Raw genomic sequence first — 21,538 nt, forward strand, 5'->3', positions numbered from 1 at the left:
CAGCTCTCCTGGGCCCCTCTTCCTTCTAGAGCCCTAGCCCATGGGATCTTTCCCAGCAGAGAAGCTGGGAGAGCTGTTGAATTGAAGATCCAGAGAAAAGGTGCATATCTTCCAGCAAACACCAGGTGTTTATCATATTTTCCTCATTTTGGATCATCCCATATTCTCCATCTGCTCTTCATGTAGCCTCTTCATGCTGTAACTCTACTGCATGCCCGTTTCTTCATATAGTAAAACACCTTTTCTGTGAGTCCTCACCTTGTATCATTTCATACACATGCCATACCATATACTGCTCTCTCTTTAAACTTTGTATGAGGATGATATGAAGTTCTTTCTAAATATTTTTCAGTATGCAAAAGATATGCCCAAGTATAAGTTCTGGGTTAACCCAGACTCTCTTGAAATCCTGTGTAGCCTAATAATGCAGAAACTTTTCTGTCTGAGGTGTACAAACACCAGAGCAAATGTATCTAAAATGCATTTATATGAACTGTGACAGCTTTCACAAATGGCATATAACCACAGCATATTAAGTCCAATGCAGTAATTCTATTATGCTATCCCAGTAACTTTGATGAGCTTCACACAGGAGAAAAAACAATGAAACATGCTCAAATGCATGAGAATATTTTATGTTCAATATATATTTCAGGAGGTGATCAATTAAAGAGGGATATACACAGCTAAATTTTTTATGGCTGCAATATTTTTTTCCCTTCTCAATTGCAAGGCTGTCTATTTACATGCCAAATCAAATCTTCAGTTCATTGAAAAGTGTAATCAGATTTTTGCTTGCCCCAGGCAGGGAAGATTTTTAAGAAAAAACAACATACAAACAAAGGCAACTGTTCATTTAATAGGAGGCAGACAAATTTTTAAGGCAACATATTTTAATGCGCTTTGGCATCCGTTTAAAATTTCTTCTTCAGCATAATTTCTTTTCATTAAAACAGAATTCTTGCCTGCCTGTAAGGAGCAGTAAAGAATGGCTATATGTGCTGCACAGTGCAGAACTGATGTGTAATTCATGCTTTAAAGTTTACTTACTATAATAGAAATTAAAATTGGTATTCGTATAACCCACCAGGGACCACTGTGCTCGTTTGTATCCCAGCAACTATAAAAAGCAAAAGAGAAAATGATGTTAACATTAATTTCAACTAGCAAGAAAAACCTTAGATATATTGTGATATACAAATCAAAGCATACTAATATAATGCCTGTTTCTTTTCCCACTTCTAATTTTTACTTCCATGTTTTTAATATGCATATTCAAATCAGTTAAAACATTGGGGACACCAGAATAGCACTAGAAATAATGAGGGCCGCTGCCCTTAGGGGCTCAAAGTTTAGTTTCACTTTCTGTTGAGGAACTTCTCCAAAAAGCACTCAACAAGAGCCTCTGGATAGCAGAAGATCTAAAGGAACTGACAGATACAATTAAAACGACATAATTTCCTTGTGGGGTATTCAAGTTATGGATGGCTGGGACTTGCTTAGGAAAATATGAGACTCAAGCTGAAACTTTGTCTGAAGAATATGAAATTTAATTTTCACCGTGGGCTAAGTAACTGTAGCCTGAATACTCTGAGAAGAAATGTTCTGAATGATTAATCTTAAACAAGAACAATATGCTCCAGACTTCTAATTGTTTAATAATGGTGAAGCGGTAAGGAATTGTGTGTATGTTAGAGAACTTGCAAAGAAAATCTAGAAATATGCAGCTTTTTCAATTTAAAAGCAGAACCAAATAACTGAAAAATTTAGTTAGACACCAAAAAAAAACCCAAGTCAAAACTGTTTGTTCCACTAGTTCTTCTGTCCCATTCCATCCCATTCCTCAGTGCCAGCAGTAGTAGCAAGTCTGACCTTTGAGCAAGGTCAGACTTCAGCAAAGTTCTTATCTGCGCTCCCCCTCTCATGCCAGGAATGATCAGACCTTGCTCTCTTCAGTCATGCTTTTACCTGAATCTGCACAGCTTAGATATCACATTGCTTCGCTTAGGTGAATGTAGGATATCCAAAGATTTCTAGATTTCAATCCCATTGCCTTTTTGCAAATTAGGAAGCCAGTGGTCTACATGAGGATCTCAAAGGGGAGATCCTAGCCAGCACATCTCTCTGCCACCTCCTCCTTTTAAAAGTTCCAAATAAGTAGCATGCATAAACTTCATGTTGAAGAGATTTTCAACATCTTCCATTGAGTGCCACATCTGTGGAATTTCAGCTTTCCAATATTTATATCCTGCAGAACAGCAAACTACCCTTCTGTGAACAGCACCATATCCTTGCCTTTTAAGCAAGGCAGGGCTTGTACTGGTTGGGGACTTCAGGCTTTCCCTTGCCCACTACTTACCCGGTATCCTCTAATAGGATCCGTGTTACTGTCCATGTAATAATGAATATGGTAGGAATTCCTATAAAAACAAAGAGGTTTAGAGACAGATTATAAGTAGGTTCAGTCTGTTTGTAGCCACTATTTCCCAAATATACAGAATATAATAAAGGATTTAATGGAGAGGCCCTGCTGATTAACCATTCAATGCTATCAGTTTTGCTAACAACTACTGCAGGAAAGTGCATTCATTTCTTATAAAAATGCAGGTGTAATCACTAACAGACAAAGAAGGTGCCTTTCTTGGTTTCTTTCTTATGTTTCTTCCAAGTGACCTATAAAGAAATACTATATCCACACCAATTCCCAATTTAATTGCTAAGACTACAATATAAAATTGAAGGGTAAATCATTTCATAAGAAAAAGTCACACACATTGGTTTCTTCCCAGCAACACCTAAATGTTTTATGACCATTAATTCCTGGAAGCTTTCAACTGCTCCATATATATGCCACTGCACTGTCTGTAGATGAAAGGAATATATATATTTAAAAACATATGGAAAATATTTAATGAGCTTTTCAGCAAAGGCACATGGCAAAGCATTGCCTGTGCCCATACACAGGCAAAGAACTTTCTTTCACCTCCCAAATTCAATCAATCTGAATGATACAAATCATGCTATGGGGTGGCAGTCCCTGGATCATCGTGTCCCCTGAGCCACCTGTAGGCAATGTCAAGCAGTGCAAACTGGCATAGATGAGAGCCGTGCTAAAGAGCATGAGAACAGGTAGGTGATCATGGGCCCTGACTGGCTACAGGCTTAGCAGTAACTTGGGGGGACCAGAATAGAAACTGCGTCATTGCCCCATTTGAAATACTGGCCCTAAACTAATACACAGGCAAAGAAGAGAGACCATTATTGGAAGTTACTTAAGTTCTTACCCCATCCAATCAGCAGGTAGACTGTGAAATGTCTGTTGGGGGAGAATATTAACACAAGGAGGATGTGGAGGTAAAGTCCTTCAACTAAGAGCCAGTAAAAGTTTGCCATAACACCATACTGAAAAAATACCAAAATAGCCTTGCAGCCCACCTGAAATGTGAGAACAGGGGTAAAACTTGCTGCACAAAAGATGCAGTATTATTTTGTTAGTAATATTTCCTATAAGTTTTAATTTTCCACATAATGTTTGTAACCCAGGTCAAGCAGAAAAAAATTTCTTCATTTAACCATAAAGGCAAATTGATATATTTGAAAGAATATGGTATGTAAAAAAACCTTATTATTTGAAGTTTTAGATGGCTTATAGTAAATTCACTTAGAAACTTCAAAAACATAATAGCATAAATATTCTAAAAGGTCATGGCTATCAATAAATGTACACACTTGCAACAACTGATTAATGAGTGGTTATCAGATTAAATCATTAGCTGTTAAATGGCTAATACATAAAAATCTAACTATAAATTTTTCAAAACTGTACTCGAACTACAGAACATAGTAAAAATTAATGAAACTGCTCTATGAATTTTTAAAGGCTAGAAAGGAAACAATGAAAAATCCAACTTTGTATCATAAATATCTCAAGCAAAAAGACAAAGTTAAGAGGACTTCTAAAGATGATGTTTTCCCTTTATAGAATGCTCTAGTGTTTCTTAATAAGACACAAAAACATATGATAAACTGTAGTTCCAACATAGTCTGTAGGCTGTTCTGCAGAACAAATTTTCAGACGTCTGTGCTGCTGATCTTCCACAGTGTTGCCTTTGATACTTCCCAGCAGGAGTTCGGGAGGTAAGAACTGAACATTAAAATGCTTCTGCTGAGACTGCACTGAGATATATGATGATACGGCAAGTGCAGCCTAGTGAATTAAATATAAACCAGTGATTTCTCCTACTTTTGGCTTGCTCTACGCTCTCTGTTCTAAAACACCTTGCACCTCTTCTGCTTCTATTAAAAACCCACTTATGTCAAATGCCTAGCTAGATATCTTATTCATTCAGTGATTGATTCCTTTGTCTAAACATAAATGTCTACTACCATGTCAGATACTCTAAGGTACCCCTGACTCCAGTTGCCTGTGCAGAAGGTGATGGTCTCCCAGTCAGCCCCTTGTGAGTATCTTGGATATCTCAGGGCATCCCAAGTAGCACTACATGTGTACATTCAGGTAAGTAAATAAGATCCTAAGTCTTGAATTCATTTCACCTAGTTTTAGTTCCCTAAAAGCGAGGTTTGTGGCCTAAGATAGCCACCTACTAGCTAGCTGCTTCTACAGCTTGAGAGGAAAGACCTCCGTGTCCAGAGAGAGTCTTAAAATAGATGAGCTCTCTGGAAAGGACTATTTCTCTCCCAGTGAGACAGACAGAAGCCCAGAGAAGCAGCTGAATTCAGTCATCCTGCTCAGTGACTAATCTCACCACAGGACTTCGAAGGATTCTGGCCTATTGTAGAAGTGGCAACAGGCCAGAAACTATAACAGGGGAAAAATATATGGTTCAAAATAACAATGAAAGTTTGTCTTGATCAAGATCAAGACTTTATGCCTAAAATTTTTGTATTCCTCTTCAGTTCCAATACACATTTACCACATATACTCCTCCACAGTACTGTCTTGACTTACAAACCTGCACCGAATCATTTAGGTTCTCTGTTAGGCCTGCATCAGGTCTATTTCCATATGCTGAATAGTGAAGGCATCATGTCATTAAAGCCAAAATTATGGATCCGTGTCATTCAGATCCAGGTCATAGTAACATTCAGTTTTAAATTGGGTGCTTTTAAGTCTTCGTGCCTGCAACAGAGCTGTGAAGGAGCCATATGGGCTGAAGGGGCAAAGCCTCCCTGCTGCTGGGTGCCAGAGCTGGGACCCAGGCAGTGCACAACAAAACAGCTTCACCAAAGTCATCCCACAAGTGAAGCATCAGAAATCAGTCAACAAGCCAAACTTCAACACATCCAAATAGGGCAGTACAAGAATGTTGCCAAGAATAACTGGAGAATAAAAGAAATCCCATCCCCCGCCCTCAAAAAAATCTATTTTGAGAGTCCATGGACTAATCTTTCAAAAGCCTAAGAACTTTTGACTGCTCCCTCAGTCCACATGTTTGCTTTGCTCCTACAGGAGAAGTCATTACATCCTCTACAGAATTCTCTACTCTGACAGCTTGGTACTCCTAAATATTCCAAAGGATCGGGGAGGAAAATGTGTGAGGCAACAGTATTACACCAGGTAGCAAAAGAGGTTTATTACCCATGAGGTTTGATCCTCTGGACAGTGAGCTGTGTTGGAGCTGGAATAGAGAATATCATCCTTGACTAAAACAGAGATTGCTCTTAGAATGAAAGAGAGGAACAGGTTCAGATGGATGTAGTTCCGAGTACAATGGAGTTTTCTAAGAAGAGATTTAAAAATAGGCATTTTAGATTTCAAGATAGAAAGCCTCTTGAACAGACTTTTATTACTCTCTGCTTCTTAGTGATATCAACCTTGACTTAGCACCTACACTCTTCTCCTCTGTATATTGTCACTGCTGCCATGCTGTTCTCTTCTATTACTATTTTCTGTCAAAAAATACAAATAAAGCATCTGACTTCAGTATAACAGACCAAAAGATCCCAACAGCATTGAGCTCACACTTCACTGCAATCTTTTTCTTGCAGATAAAATCTTGATTGACTTGTGTTTCAGACATGCTTTCCCTTATTATTTTCTTGTTTAATTCCTAATTTAATTCCTTTAATTCCTGCATCTTTTCTATATAATGGCTTTTCATCCTATGATGTGTATATATGTGAGAATAATTGAAAAATCCTTGCAAAACATTAGATTGTTGATCTTTTCTGTCCAGTGAGATATAAAAATTCTCTTCCTTTGTCTATTAGCCTTGTGAAAGCCTGATGAACAAATGAGGAACTTACTATTCCAAGTGAATGAGTGCTAAGGAGAAGTGATTTAGCACTTGAAGGATAACATTACTGCCAACTACTTAATTGAGCAAAGTATAAACCCAATTTTCCAAATATCTGTATCCATTTTTCCAGTTTTCCAAACATCAGACAACTGTTAACAATGTTTATCATTGTTCTTATTTACTCATGAAAAATACCCACCTGAAAAGACAAAGAATTATACTTCCTGTTGTAAGAGCAATCAGAGATACACTGTGTCCAAGGGTATAAATTGCTTTCACCCTTACATAGAAGTTGACCTGCACAGAAAAAAATATAGATGGAGAAACCATTTACTGCTATGTAAAAATGACTATAAAATGAATGACTATAAAATGATATCATTTTTCACTAAATATGTAGACTAAAAGCCATACATCACATTATTTTCAGCCCTTTGGCTATACAACATGAGAAGAAAGTATAATATTTTTACTCCAGCGTATTTTTTGCATTGCAACATCTCAAGCCAATTTACCTTAGTCAAAAATTCCACCTCTGAACCTCAAAACTTGAGCACATAAGCTGATACAATTTCAGCTGATTATTCTATGTCAATAAGGTCAAAGAAAGTGTGAGATTCATAAACTTCCATAAATACTAACAAACTGTGGAGAATGAGCCACTGTTTTAAAGAATTATCTCTGAGTCCTGAGTAATGCATTTATGTATCCGTTTAAGTCTAAAGACATGTTTAGGTCCCTTTAATTTCCTATTCCACATTATGAAATTTTGACCCAAACAACCTCTTATATCTTCAGTAAACATATTTGTTAAAGCTTGCAAAGTCATCTTTTCCATAAAGAAAAAGCAGGCTAAAGAACACAGTCTGTTCATTAACTGTAGTTATCTTTAAATTTACCAGTCACATATTATGACATTAAATCATATTCAGAATGAGAATATCAAGAAAAATTATGCTAAATTATGTCAGAACTAAGCTGCTTCTTGACTTATGCTTACAATGAAGTCATTAGACTGCAATTACTTTCATGGAAGCTAGATAAAATATTAAAGCTGTAGACTTATTTACTATTTGATGGAATTAATGGATAAGTTTTTAAGCACAGTGCAGAATGTGCTCTTTTATACAGACAGAATTTCAAGGTTTTTATCAGGTGTTATTTCTGTTTCCTGCTATCCAATTTATGCATTTATTTATTCACCCCTTCCACCTCTCTCTACCTGACACACTTCGACTTGCCCTTCAATTCCTTGACAGGGTGGTAGACTTACACTCCCCAATTCTGTCCATTTTTGGACGTTTGTGAAAGCAAAGCCTAGAGACAAGCATTTCAGAGCATCCTTATGCTTCTTTAACCTGCTTTTGTCATAGCAAAAGAAATCCCAGCCAGTCCCTGGGCAGTTTTCTGGGAAATGAGTGATAAAGCATTTCTCAGCATCAATTACAACAGTCTATAATGGGTTTCTTCATGACACCAGGGATGCTGCACGTATATTGGACATCTCCATTCAGCCTGACCTCCTCTCCAAAATCATGGAAGAAGGTATTGCTTCATACTTAATGGCTTAGCACTTTGGCAGCCTCACATACCTATTTATATGTTGAAAGAAAGGGAATTTTATTTCCTGACATTTGGAGTTTCAAATAAAACACTTCCTGCAAAACTTTTGAGTAATCCACAGCAGTTCTACAATAGGTTTATTAGTTGTCATCTTGTAATTTGCAGGCCACATTAAAGACACTTCTACCAAATGCATGAAAAGAAATTTGAAGGGTCTCTAAATCAAAAATTCTTAATACTCACCATGTAAATATTGTATTTGAAGGAAATTAAGATTGCAAAATTATTGTTGCAAGATAAGCTGCAACAATAGACCTGCTTGGTTTAAATACTATGTGGAAGTTTTCTTTTCACTTTCACAGAAAAATGTAATTAGAGGTGTCCTATAGTGGTTTCTATACGTAAACCTAAACACTAAAGCCACACACAAAACACCTGGTAAGAGTCAACATAGGGACAACTTACACCAACCTCATTTTCTTGTCCTGGGAATTACCAAATCCTGGCTTAACAAATCCTGACATGGATACAGAAAGCCCTGGCCTCCTGTTATCTGCATTTGTAAATAGCCCTTGTAGGCAAACCAGGAGCTCTGATGTAAACTGTGCTCTGATCTTTCACAGTTCCCAGCAGAACTGACGTCCTTGCTCCCAAGAATAGTCTAAGATTGGAATCCGTTCAGGTTTCTCATTACAATAATAAAAACTTAAAGCAGCTGCACAGTCTGTTTCTGCTACTGAGTGGTCAACATGTGATATGAATTAGTTATAAGAGATACTCCAAAGAAAGAGTCTTAGATGCTTGAGTTATCTCTGCTTAAGCAGAAATAACTCCAACGCAGCAAGCAAATACAAATTCATGCATCAGATATTAACAGATAACTAAACTGATCAAAATACACTTTTCTGTAACATATACAGTCTCTAAATCCCAGACTTAAGACTACCTCCTGTCATCCACCCATTAGATTTCCTCATTTCACTTCCTCACTTCTCTCAAAACAATCTTGTGTTCACTATTTCTCTGTTGGCATTTGCCATGAACCTCCTTTTTGGTAGATCTTATAAAGAACTCTGCACACAGATAATACACAGTAAGTATTAGCAAGCTGGCACTCTAGAAACATCATTATTCTGATGGGGGGGATGCATAAAAAAAAGAATTCATAAAATAAGCTTGCTTAGAATAAAGTTGTAATTAGAATTCTAAGGATATTATAAGAATTATTAGAATAAATTTTTAAAACTGATTTTGTTTATGTAGTTCTGTTGCTAGTAACTACCTATCCCATGTTTTCAAGAGGAATTAGAGCCCAGCAACTATAAGAAGTACTTTAAACTTGAACATTTTCTTTCAACAGAAAGAAGCTATTCTTAAAAATGTTTGACATTTTTGAGAACTCATTACTCAAGTACTTGGCTTCTACCTGATACTGAATATAGCATTAATTCCTCAAAAGTGAGTCATAACATCCTTTATTATTAATTCACACAACTGGTTTCCGTATTCACTGCTTAGAGTAGATTTCAAAAACTTTGTTGTGCATGTGAAAAAAAATCTTATGATTCTGAATGACTTATGCAGGTTTTACAGCGTATACAAACCTACTGCACATATTATTAACACATTTAATGATACGATTAAATTCAGGTAAGCTCTGTCAGCTCCATGTTGAAAACATTTTATGTTTTAATGTTTTAAATCACAGTCAGTCAAAAGCATGCATTTTATTGATCAGTAGAAGGTACTTCATTCATACTCATCTTCTCCATTCTAATACTTAAAAGAAACTCAAATATAGTTTAACCATATTCTAGTTAAAAATAGCTAAGCAATAACAGACACAGCATTAAAATGTCTTTTTTTTTTTTTTTTGGTGGCCAAACTAATGAAAGTGCAGCTACAAATTGAATGCACTGAAGTGAACATGCTGGGTCAAATACTAGTGGATTTCAGACCTGTACATGGAATGAGAGGAGCTTTTCTTGCAATCATGGATGATAATTTGTTAGCACAAAGTTCTATTCTCATCCCACAAGGATCCACCTGTAACATGTAGCATTATCATCCAGTTAACCCAATCTTTTCAACTGCCAAAGCAACATCCCTATTAGCTCCCTCCCTTCTGGAGCCAGAGATAGACTGATAAGTATGTGAATAAAAATGACTGGAAAGTGGATTGTGCTAGTATGGACAAGACTGAAAGCCCCAGGAATCTGTCCTTGTACCTATTCTGATGCTCTGAATACAGACAAGTCAGTTCCCATGAGATAAGAAAACCTGTCATGTATGATGAAATGCTTCACCTTTGGCTTCTATTCTGGATGGATAAGAAAAATCTGTTGCCTTCTGATCACTTTTTCTGATGTTCATTATTTCTGAAACAATACTGCCTGTATTACCATTTAATTCTTGTCTACGCACTGTATTTCCTAGAAGGTTAACAGTTCTTTGAAAGGTCTGGTATACCAGATCCAGAGAGAGACTGTATATTCTTAAATTTTTTGTCTTGACTTCGAGGTATTTGTTTAGGAAACATGTAAATTGACTGGTGCCAAGTATATTATATTTATACCCATGTTTAGTCTGCATTGTCTTTGTTCACTTTTTCCATATTTGCCCATCTACTTCTCAGAGTGATTGCACTAATCCTACATTATTTTCCTCCCATTATGCCTGTCCTAGACACAGCATCTATTAAGCTTTCATAAATTTAAAACACAGAAGCAGTAGATTTACAGCCTCTAATGAGCTATGGCCTCTATAGCCTTCAGGTGCTACAAGCTATGAAGTTTACAGGAATGATTCTACACTAGAAGTATTAGAAAACTGCAGCCAGATCAATGCATCAAAGAGAAACCTTGACCCTGATTATACATCCTGCTTTACTTTGTGTCAAGAACAATTTGAACTCAGAATGTCTCTTACTTTCTCCCTTTTCTTGGAATTTGGTGGGATTCCACAGCACTGAGTAAAAACACTGTGAAATGTATCTGCTTTATGTAATTAAATTGAGCATTTTTTTTTTCCATTTTGGAGGAAAAGGTTTTTGGATATGTCTACGAAGTTCATTTCAGGATAAACAATTTCACCTTCTTGTAAATGTTTTCAATGCCAAGGAATGTAAAGTTCCCATTTACTTCCTCCAAATAAATTAGAATAAAGTGCAGGACAACGCAGTAAAGCAGGAGATGCTGTAAAAGCCACTGAATTTTGTAGGTGTGGGTTCATCTGGGCCAGCTATCTAGAGCACCTTTATAACCAATGAAGAACAGTAGACAAAGGGTGATTCACGTCATCCTAAGTGACTCATATCATCGTAAGATATCCATCTAAAATTACTTACAATTATAATGTGCTTTCTTAATTTAACACAAAGTAGATGATATGTAGTTACTTTAGACAATAAAAATCTCCACCAAGTGCCTCTCTGCTCGTTTGGTCAGTTTTCCATTATGCAGTAAGAATGATATACAACTTTTTTATTTTTAATATTTTTTTCCTTTATGCTCTTTTTCATTGTGTTTTAAAGGCCATCATTTTAAGGCTGCTTTTTTTGTTTGTTTGGAATTTTCTAACTGAGGTCCAACTCTCATGGGATTTGATATATCTTAAGTCTGTTTCCTTAGTAATAACACACACACACAAAAACCCAACAAACACATTCTTTTCAAATCTTTCAAATAACTACTAATGACCAGTCAAAACAAATGAGGTAGGACTCATTTTGCTTTATATATATAAATGGTGGGATATAATCCTTCAAAAAGGTAGGCAGCTCATCAGAACTAGTCATTTCATCTCCCAAAAGTGAGGGAATTAATGGAAGAGAACAGACTCATTTACGCTATGATTCATCTGATTCATTGTGCTTGTGGTGATTCAAAGATATTAGGACAAGAGGAACTGCACTCAGGCTCCAAAGAAACCTCCTTTGACTGTTTGAAGGACCTCTGCTTAAACGCAGATGTACATAGTGTACAGTGTAATCAGATGAATTCAGCAGGGTTTTAACACCCAGTCACATGAAAGCAAGTTTTTTGAGTTTACTGATCAAATACTCTGTTTTGTGAAGCCATCGTGTTACTATGCACAGATCTGATGATGCTAGTATGTAACATTGTGAGCATGTATCTAAAATTACTATTCAAAAAAGAAAACAATAGTGTTTAGTAAAAATAAATTACTGGGTAGTGAGGGAGTAAATGCCCCATATTTTTAGGGTGATATTTACTGAAAGATCAGGTGTCATAAGCCTGATTGAGAAGCCGACGAAACTATTCCTTAAATACTGTTTTCTCACATAAATATATAAAAATTAAAGGTTTGAATCTTCACTACACCAGTCTTGCAACATAAACAGTCCTTAATACACGTATATAGATGTGCATGTGTGTCGATTATGCATATAGCTCTTTATAGGTTAGTTAGATATTAAGGTAATTCAAATAAATCTAAGTTAAATCAAAGAGAATTTTCATTAATACAGCTTAACTCAAAACACAAAGTTAAACTGAAGGAAATTCTTGGATAGCCAGAGTTTATGAGCCTCATTATTTTAAGTTCATTTCTTCTGATGCAATTCACATGTGTTCAAAGTGAGACACTCATGAAAGGAGTTGCCATCCACATCAGGTCTACAATTTCATCATAACAGCCACAGTTCTAGATGTTGAAAACTGCAAGTGTTATTTCTGATGAAAATATCCTATCATTCAGATGGGTTTTGAAGACCTCCAGAGCAGGAGACTCTGTGCCCTTGGCTTGTGCTGTTTATTTCCTGAGGTGGAAATCAAAACTCAGTAAAGTAGATGAACAGAGAAAAATATCTTGAAAGGTACTTTTTTGCCTAATGGCCTTTGTCAGCTACGGATAATACACTAACTGCTCATTGTACCAATAAGGCATGGAGTCTGCACTGAGCTGTCCATAATAATGCCCGTACAATTTTTGGAGCACTTTTATATAATTGTTAGCCCCTCAGTACCTGTGTAAAGTGCACAAATTATTTCTTGCAAATTAAAGGACAAAAGTCATGATGATATCAAAAAAAAAAAAAAAAAGGATTGTGGGATTGTGAACAATTTTTTAAAGAGAGGAAAAGAGCTTAAATGAACCTTCTCTGGAGAAACTTGCATGGATGAAATCCTGTGCTCTAGGTGTCCCTGCTTGAGCAGGGACGTTGGACTAGATGATCTCTAGAGGTCCCTCCCAAGAGTCATGCCTACCACATATATGCCGTATGTCACCCTAGAGCTAAATGAAATTATACCAATTATATTCACTGTGTTGGAAAATTCAAGATCTTTCTTCTTGTCAATTTTTGAAAGCATCAACTTGAAAAACTGGACGACTGTATAACACCAAGAGCAGCTGCAGAGGTTCTATGAAGTGAATTCAGCTACATAATGTTACACAAATTGTTGCAACTTCTAAACAAACTTGCATGTAAGGTGGTGATATTACAGAATTAAAAATCTGCAAATATTCTTCCATCATCAGAACAAGGAATGATGTGCACTATAGTATAAAGAAAGTAGCTGTGGTTCAAAACACGTGGTTGAATGGAACAAGTCCAACTAAAAAAGGAAGAAGAGACGAGGTATATTTTACAGTACTGCACGATGATGAAAAATCTGTTTAGATTTTATTTCAGAAAAACTCCTTTGGTTGTATCTTTTGAAACTTGGCCCACCTAATTTGTTGCTGATTTCAAATTTTTAAATTAATTTTAAAAAAAGAAGTCCAAACCTTGCATGAACTTTCTAATAAAGCATTAGTTGTCCAGTCACACTGAGGCAATAGTGCCCCTAATTCAGCCTTCAGCTACATAGTCTGAGCTTGACAGCAACTGTCAAGGGAGGCTGGAGATGAAACAACTTCGTCATTTCTAGACACTAGGAAGAATAAAAGAGATTCTTCCTTCAGCAAAACACATTACTTAAAATAATGTTTCTGCACACATGCATGACCCCTACAACAAATAATCAGACTAAAATAAAACCAGAAATTGTATGTGCTCTTACTCTAGCACAATAGATTGCAGTGTCAATAGGACTGAATTTATCTGCTGGCCATTCATCTGACAAAGGGACATTCATAAGTTAGTTACAAAGAAAAATAAGATGAGTCTGAAGACATATGTAGCTAATCAGCCAAGAGTACTTTACTCTTAAAAGAGAACATTACCTTAAACTGACCTTGATCATTTTGTTCAAAATACAAGCAAAAAAAATTAATTACATGGTGGTTTTTTTTTTTTTTTTTTTTTTTTTTTTAAATCACATTACATCCTGGCACAAAGAATACACATATTTTTCATTGTACAGCATTTGGAAATGTGGCTAATGAGCTCATTTTGATCATTCTACTAGCCTTACATTATAATGCTCAGATATTTTAGGTTTTTTATAGTTTTCTACAGAGAACATTAACTTTGCTTCTCAAGCTGTTGAAAAGCTAGTTAAAGGCCAATATACTTTAAAGCACTTAGTCTAAAAATAACAATTAAATTCTGGTGTGATTTCCAGAGTTGAACAAAAAATGCAGATGATTAACATGGTGTTTTATCAAACTCTTTTTTCAATGTAGATGCACACAGTTAACTAGATTTCCTACATAAATGTAAATAGGAGTGTCTTAATTTTGCTTGTAAGACTTACATAACTCCTAATGACTTAATACACCAAAATTGCCAAAACATATTCTCTGCAATTCTAAAAAGACATATTTATGAAGTATTTAAAAGAAAATAAAATGCAAAAGATTAAAATCTGCATTGTATTCACCATGGGAACCCAAAGAAAATAAATTATTTCTGGTTAACACTGACTTAATCACAGCTATTAAATGTTTATCACTACTCTGTATTTTACACAGTAACATTTAGAAATAGGCTCTTCAGATTGTATTAATGCAAAATAAACTGGCGAGCCCATACCAAATTTGACAGTACATGAAAATCAATGCCTTTTAGGCAAGTGAGTTATGTTGGCCTACCTTACTTTCTATTTGATATTCTGTATGAACCATAATTAGTCAGTTCCCAATTAAATTAAGCCTTAAACTTCCAAATTTAATTGAAAAATAATAGGATTGCCAGGAGTAAAATGAATGCAAGTGATCACAACAATTTAATACTACATTATACATATTAAAAATATGTATATTTTACATACATTTTACAGTTAAAAATATTTGGTAATACAGAGTAAAGGCTGAAGCCCTTTGAGATTTTCTAACTGTACTAAAAGCATAAACTGATTCAAGTCATGCACATAAAATGCATCAAAAGTTTCTGAAAATCTAATAAAAATAGTATTTTTGTAACTGAAGTAAGAATATCTGGCCTCTAAAATATTTACTTCATTATTTGAGTAATACTGACTCCAGAATTGAAACTCTACAGTTTACTTCCATTTTTAGAGGAAGGTACTCAACCTATCATCACAACATAAATCTCAATAGTTGATCAGGCATTAAAAAAAAATCAATCCCTTATGATTTCCAGAGCAATTTCATGGAAAGGTTTACAAATTCTTTAACCTAAATCTGGACTCTGAAGACCTAATGCTACAGAGTTACTTTTTATTTACAGCTAATTTTATATTAATTAGTTAAATAAAGCTCTAATTTTGATGGTTTTAAATGACTATAAAAGTTTCATATAAAAATAAAAAGGATTAGCACATGCTTGTGTCATTAGTATTATCCTGATCTTCCCTTTTTTGGAAGATCTACTCTAATGCCCACTTGTGATTTGTTTTCTTACAAAAGATATCTTTTCCTGCTAATGTTTCTTTTAACATTAAATCAGTGTCATGTTTACCAAGCTCAGGAGACAGAAGTCTTCTGCTTATTTACAGAAGAATAAGCGCAGAAGCTTGTGAGACAGAGTTGACCCTCTTACCCAGCTGATCTTTCAACCTCAACCTTGGTTTTGGAAGGACCTCTAGGGGTGAGAGGGTAATTCAGTGCTGGAAGAACATGTGAACCATGATAAGTGCATCTTTGCATGTGAACTTTTTCAGTGTGCACAGAAAATATGCAGAATCTGTCAATACTCCGCAATTGTAAATTGAATTCCCGCTTTGCTTTACAATAGAGAATAACAGCTTATATTCAGTCCTTCTCACTTGAAATCAATGGAAGAAGAGCTTGTATTTATTTTATGGAATATTGGTCTCTTAATCACATCTTGTGGAAAAAGTAATGACCAAAAAATGCAGAATGTAATGTAAATAAATACAGCATGACTCACAGGCGCACAAGAAATGCATTGGTAGATGGCAGCCCTGCGTTACATTTTCTTGAGAGGGAAAGATTCAATTTATACGAAGGGCAAACAATCTGTTAGTCCAGCAAAATGATCTATTTCACAGCAGTAATGCATCTATTTTCTAAAGGCAGTTATGGACATCCAAGGGAGTGTTTGTCTGAGTCAGTGCCGACCTCACTGACTTGACCACACTGATCTTGGGTAGGTCCAAGCACGCCCAGCATGTTTGCTCTGACAGTGGCCTAGAGTGGACACTTCAGGAAATTGGTCATCTAGGGGAATACTTCTCCCATAGATATTGCTTCTACTTATATACAAGCTGTGTGGGTATTATCATGTCCTTAGTAGCCCTGAGAATCTTTTTATCCATTACTTTGTCTGTTTATGACCCTGTGTATTCAAATCACATAGCCACATATGTATTACATACAACTCATACATAATGTTTTCTTTCAGTGATCTGATAAAGGTGACCTGCTGCTAATCCATGCTGAGATTAACTGACCCAGATATAATTTTAAATAAAAATGGTCACAATTCAGCCCTTTGTATTCACCAGGTATCTTACATATATTAGTAATAATGACAGAGAATCTAATACACTCTGAGGACAATAGGCCTCATCTTCAGCTTGTTCAGTCTAAATAAAAGATGCCAAAATATGTCCACATAAAAGAAAAAGTTGCAATGAAGTTTAGCTTAGTTAACATGTCTTGACATGTTTTTCTAGCATGGCCAAATCCATTTACTCATTTTGCCATTGTGGTACATGAATTCATCAGAAAGGAAAAAGAAACATCTCATTTGAGTGCCTGGGATGACATCTAAAACTTGATCTGTTAGGCTCCTGAAGCTTAGTGGTAACTAATTTACTTACAAGAAAAGATTTGGAAGTATGTAACAAAGATGTAAATATACACTTTGATGTGATGACAACACCAGGAGTCTGTTCATGATAATCTAAGCTCCTGTAGTTGCACCCATTTTTACCATGCACTGGCCATGAAAGTCACAGACTTGCTCAGGAGATAATGCTAGCATCTCTCACAGTAAGGAAAAATATTTATTCAGGCATTACCAGATTTATCAAATGGTCCCCTACAAGGGCAAACAGAAGCTCCAGGGAATACTACTGGAAAATTTAATATAACACAAAACCATTTAAGGATGCTATATCAGAGAATTACAGCTAATTTCAAAATATGAAGCCAATAATTTCCTTTATAGAAGCTGTTAGTTATGCCATTAGATACAAAATATAGACATAATGATGAAGCCCTGAGTAAAATCAGGGCAAATAGTGAAAGCAAACAAGTTTATCAATAAACTTTATGATTCCAGTGAACTTTGCAGAGAAACGATGGATTATATTATCTTTAGTATTATCTCTAAGTTTCATAGACCTCAGGAAAACCTTACACATCATCCTCAAAGCATATTGGCACATCCTATGAGTATGTTCAAAAATAATTTGTATCCGAGTAGCTTAGGGTTCCTTAAGATATTTTCTTTTGAGATACTGTCATTGAGCACTAAGACAGACAAAAACACAAAAAAAAGGATCTTCCTTTTCTGTGTCACTTGGCTGATGTAGAACTTCCAATTCCTGAAATCCAATTCCTGAAATCTCATGGCAGAATGATTTAAAAAAAAAAAAATTCTTGTGAACATCCTATACTATCCTGATTTCCTTTTTGGATTTGATTACGATAATTTCATCCTTACTTTAACTACAAAAAAAGAATTAGGAAGAATACTGTTATTTAAAAAAAGTATTTTCATAGGAACAATTATCTTCTGACAAGTCAGCACCAACATATTGAATTTTCTTTTAACCTGTCAATTTTAAAGTCAGAAAAGTTCATTACTATCTCCACTGAGATAACTAGTTTATGATCTTTAGGCAAAGAATATTCTCTGAGCAGTAATCCCCAAACCCTAGAAAAGAGGCTGGAGCTCTCAAATCAAGTTGCTTCAATTGCAACCAGTGCTTTTATTTCCACTCTCCCCACGAGCAAGATGCATTTATATCATACTCTATCAGTGTTAGATATCTAGTATACTTCTTTGTACACTGTTTAGAAATTATTATTTTACTACCTGCTTTCCACATTTGTCTTCTGAATTTTATCCCAACTGTTTCACTACTTACTCTTTTTCAGGCTTATTGAAATCTCACTACTACTCCCTATTCCCAGTTTCTTATTCCCACTATTACTGCAAATATAATCAACTTGCATTTCATTCGCCTCTGCCAAATTAATAACACACATGCCAAATAAAAACAGCTTTTCTATTATTCTAGTTCTGTCATCTGCCATTACCTGAAATACATTATAATTTGTTAATTTGCCTCTTTAAGACTTGCTCCACTTTCACTCCATATGACAATGCTTAGGTAGAATGACAGTGTGTTAAAAGGGCCCTCTCAAAAACTGCTGTTTTCATTTCCTCAAGCAGTCAGATCAGAGCAGTGTTTTGGAATACATCTGTGCGAAGAATGGGAAAAGTCTTTATCATCATTTTTGAAGTACAGTAATGGCTAGGCTTATAAACACATACAATGGCTATTTATGGGTGCATTAAGAAGATGGCTATTTTATATAATGGCTATTTTCTGGGGTGCATTAAGAAGAGCGTCTCCAGCAGGTCGAGGGAAGTGATCATCCCCCTCTACTCAGCCCTGGTGAGGCCACATCTGGAGTACTGCGTCCAGTTCTGGGCTCCCCAGTACAAGAGGGATGTGGAGCTGCTGGAGAGAGTCCAGCGCAGGGCTACCAGGATGATCAGGGGCCTGGAACATCTACCATATGAACAAAGGCTGAGAGAGCTGGGTCTGTTCAGCCTGGAGAAGAGGAGGCTGAGGGGGGACCTGATCAGCGTGTATAAATACCTCAAGGGAGGCAGTGAGGAGGAGGGGGGCGGCCTCTTTTCAGTGGTGGGCAGGGATAGGACTAGAGGAAATGGCTTCAAACTGAAGCATCGGAAGTTCCACAGGAACTTAAGGAAGCATTTCTTCACTGTGAGGGTGACAAAGCACTGGAACAGGCTGCCCAGAGAGGTTGTGGAGTCTCCTTCCTTGGAGATCTTTAAAACCCGCTTGGATGCAGCCCTGTGCCACGTGCTCTAGGTGACCCTGCGTGAGCAGGGGGGTTGGACTCGATGACCTCTGAGGTCCCTTCCAACCTTCGGCATTCTATGATTCTATGATTCTATGATTATGACCAAGGTCTTCCTAAAATATTTATTTGTAAATATAAGCTGACTACAACTCTATAATATTATGAAATATTTAACCGTTACTGTAATCTCTAACTGGTAACAAACCTAAATGAGCCTAAGCAGAATTTCACCAACTACAGCTTCCTAAATAAACTCTGCCTGTATTATAATATCAACTCAAACACATACATGGAGCTATTCTCTTTCCCTTAATAACTACACATACAATCTACAGTCTCTGCACTCTTTTGAGGGAGAGTCACATTTTTCCAGTGTTTTACACACAGTTGCTCTGTATTTAATACCAACTTGGTGACACAACTTGAAAAAGCCTGCTAAAAGATGAAAATCTATTACTATTTTACTGTTTTTGCCAATCTCTAAGACATTCTTTTGCAAACAGGCCTCCACCACTAGAATACATGTTTTAGTTCCTGACTCTTCTTGTTTAGTTCCTGTTTGGTTCTTGAACAGTGGTCAAGAGAGAAGTCTCTGCCACAATCCATAAATAAAATACATCTTTAACAAACAGCAGGTAGGTTAATACAGTTGAGAAAAGCTTTTAGAGGGAGACAGCAAGAACGGCACGTCTCAGCTGGAATGTTACCACGTCTCTGAAGCCAACACCATTCTGCCAGAGCTACTCCACACATACCACAAATCAGAAAAAGTCCAGCTAGCCAAATAGCTTCATTCAAGAATTTCATTGTCTTCATGAAAATGAGAGTTTTACTAACACTGTGAACTCACATATATAAACAAGCTCTTGTTCTGTTAGCCTCAGAAGAAAGGGTGGTAGAATGCAGATAAAACATCATGGAAAAGGTGCTTCCTTCAACAAAAAGGACAAGAAATATTTTCCACAAACTAAACATTTTTCCATTTGTATTATATTCATATCTTGACAGTGTTTTGAACAATTTTTAATTGCTAACACAATTGGAAGTCCAATGTAAGTCTTCAATAAATCCAATAACCTAAATTCCTTTTATTTTACTTATCATAAGTCAGACATATCAGCAATCAAGTAGCAGTACATGCATTAATGGAATAATACATCCTAATATTGTATTACAACAGAAACATCTAGAAAAGACACAATGCACAAAGTCCAGGAATATTAGGAATGTAGATGCATTACTGCAGTTACCAACTGTTCACAGTCACTAGTTTAGAACAGTTTCTGAACTTTACTTTTTTGCTTTTATCTTATATGAGATTTGGGAATCAATGCTACCACAAAAGTCTAGAGATTTCCATTAATTCCAATAGAACAAAATGTGCATTATTTGAAAACAAAATACATCTCATAACTCTTTCAAACACCGATATCTAAATGAATAGAAAATATTTTCCTACCTTATAGTCATCCTCATAGTCATTATACCCACAAGTGCTTAGGATGTCAGGAAAAATATCTGACCATCCATTACTTGTACAATTCTTGCTAATATTTCCTGCAAAGGAATATTTTAGAATTTAATTCAAAAGGATTCTCCAGGATTCTCAGCAATGAATCTTTAGCCAAAATAAGTTATTCATGCTCTGAAAATATGCTGTTAACATACTGTACTTTCCCACAGTTCTGCTAAGGCAACCCAGCTATTTCCCTTCATATGCACTTCATTCACATTATTGTGGCTTTTACTCCCAGCTCTGAGTTGTGTTTGCATTAAAGGAAAAAATGAAAGAAATTCAGTGCTGTAATGTTGGGCTTCTCTTTTGGTATAACAGCTATTTCTGTTATATCTGAAAAAGTCTGAAATATTTTACAGTTTTATCTAAATTACTCTGGATGGAGTCTTTCAGGTCACTCTGTAAAAAGGATAATTTGTAGCTAAAGTAGTTTGATAGAAAAGTAATTTATCTGAGAGTTGTTCTTAAACTCAGTTAAGGTTTTCCAGGAAGGCAATTCCAAACGATCGGTGGAAGGGTTATTTTCGATATTGTGGTCATGAATTAATGCTGCAATAAATGTGTTGATATAGTTGGTTATGTACGTTAAAGGTCGAATAATGTGCTGGCTTGAAAAACAATGAAAAGGGTTTGGTGTGAGCTGGTTTGTTCGGCAGGATGGTCTTCTAAGGAAATCTAACATATAGGTTTGAAATATCTCCATCTGAACATAGCCTAGAACCCATTCTTCAACTTTATGGTAAAACAGCCTAAGAAAAAGACAGATCTTTCATTCTGCAGCTTTGTTAAGAAACTGTGC

The 21,538-nt window shown here is 35.9% G+C and overlaps 1 protein-coding gene across 1 annotated transcript in view; it reads right to left on the minus strand.

Annotated features, from left to right (window-relative positions):
- The window catches only part of VIPR2 (vasoactive intestinal peptide receptor 2), a 45,752-nt gene that overhangs the window by 10,135 nt on the left and 14,079 nt on the right, over nucleotides 1-21,538 (minus strand). The window contains exons 3-8 of the mRNA XM_026053002.1: nucleotides 20,683-20,780; nucleotides 6,460-6,557; nucleotides 5,600-5,741; nucleotides 3,285-3,435; nucleotides 2,360-2,420; nucleotides 1,051-1,120 (exon numbers count right to left, since the gene is read on the minus strand). Of these exons, the coding sequence (XP_025908787.1) occupies nucleotides 1,051-1,120; nucleotides 2,360-2,420; nucleotides 3,285-3,435; nucleotides 5,600-5,741; nucleotides 6,460-6,557; nucleotides 20,683-20,780 (620 nt within the window). The remainder of the gene's footprint in view (nucleotides 1-1,050; nucleotides 1,121-2,359; nucleotides 2,421-3,284; nucleotides 3,436-5,599; nucleotides 5,742-6,459; nucleotides 6,558-20,682; nucleotides 20,781-21,538) is intronic.

This window comes from Nothoprocta perdicaria, unplaced genomic scaffold (assembly GCF_003342845.1).
Source record: "Nothoprocta perdicaria isolate Ctin4 unplaced genomic scaffold, notPer1 scaffold_95, whole genome shotgun sequence".
Lineage (NCBI taxonomy): Eukaryota > Metazoa > Chordata > Aves > Tinamiformes > Tinamidae > Nothoprocta > Nothoprocta perdicaria.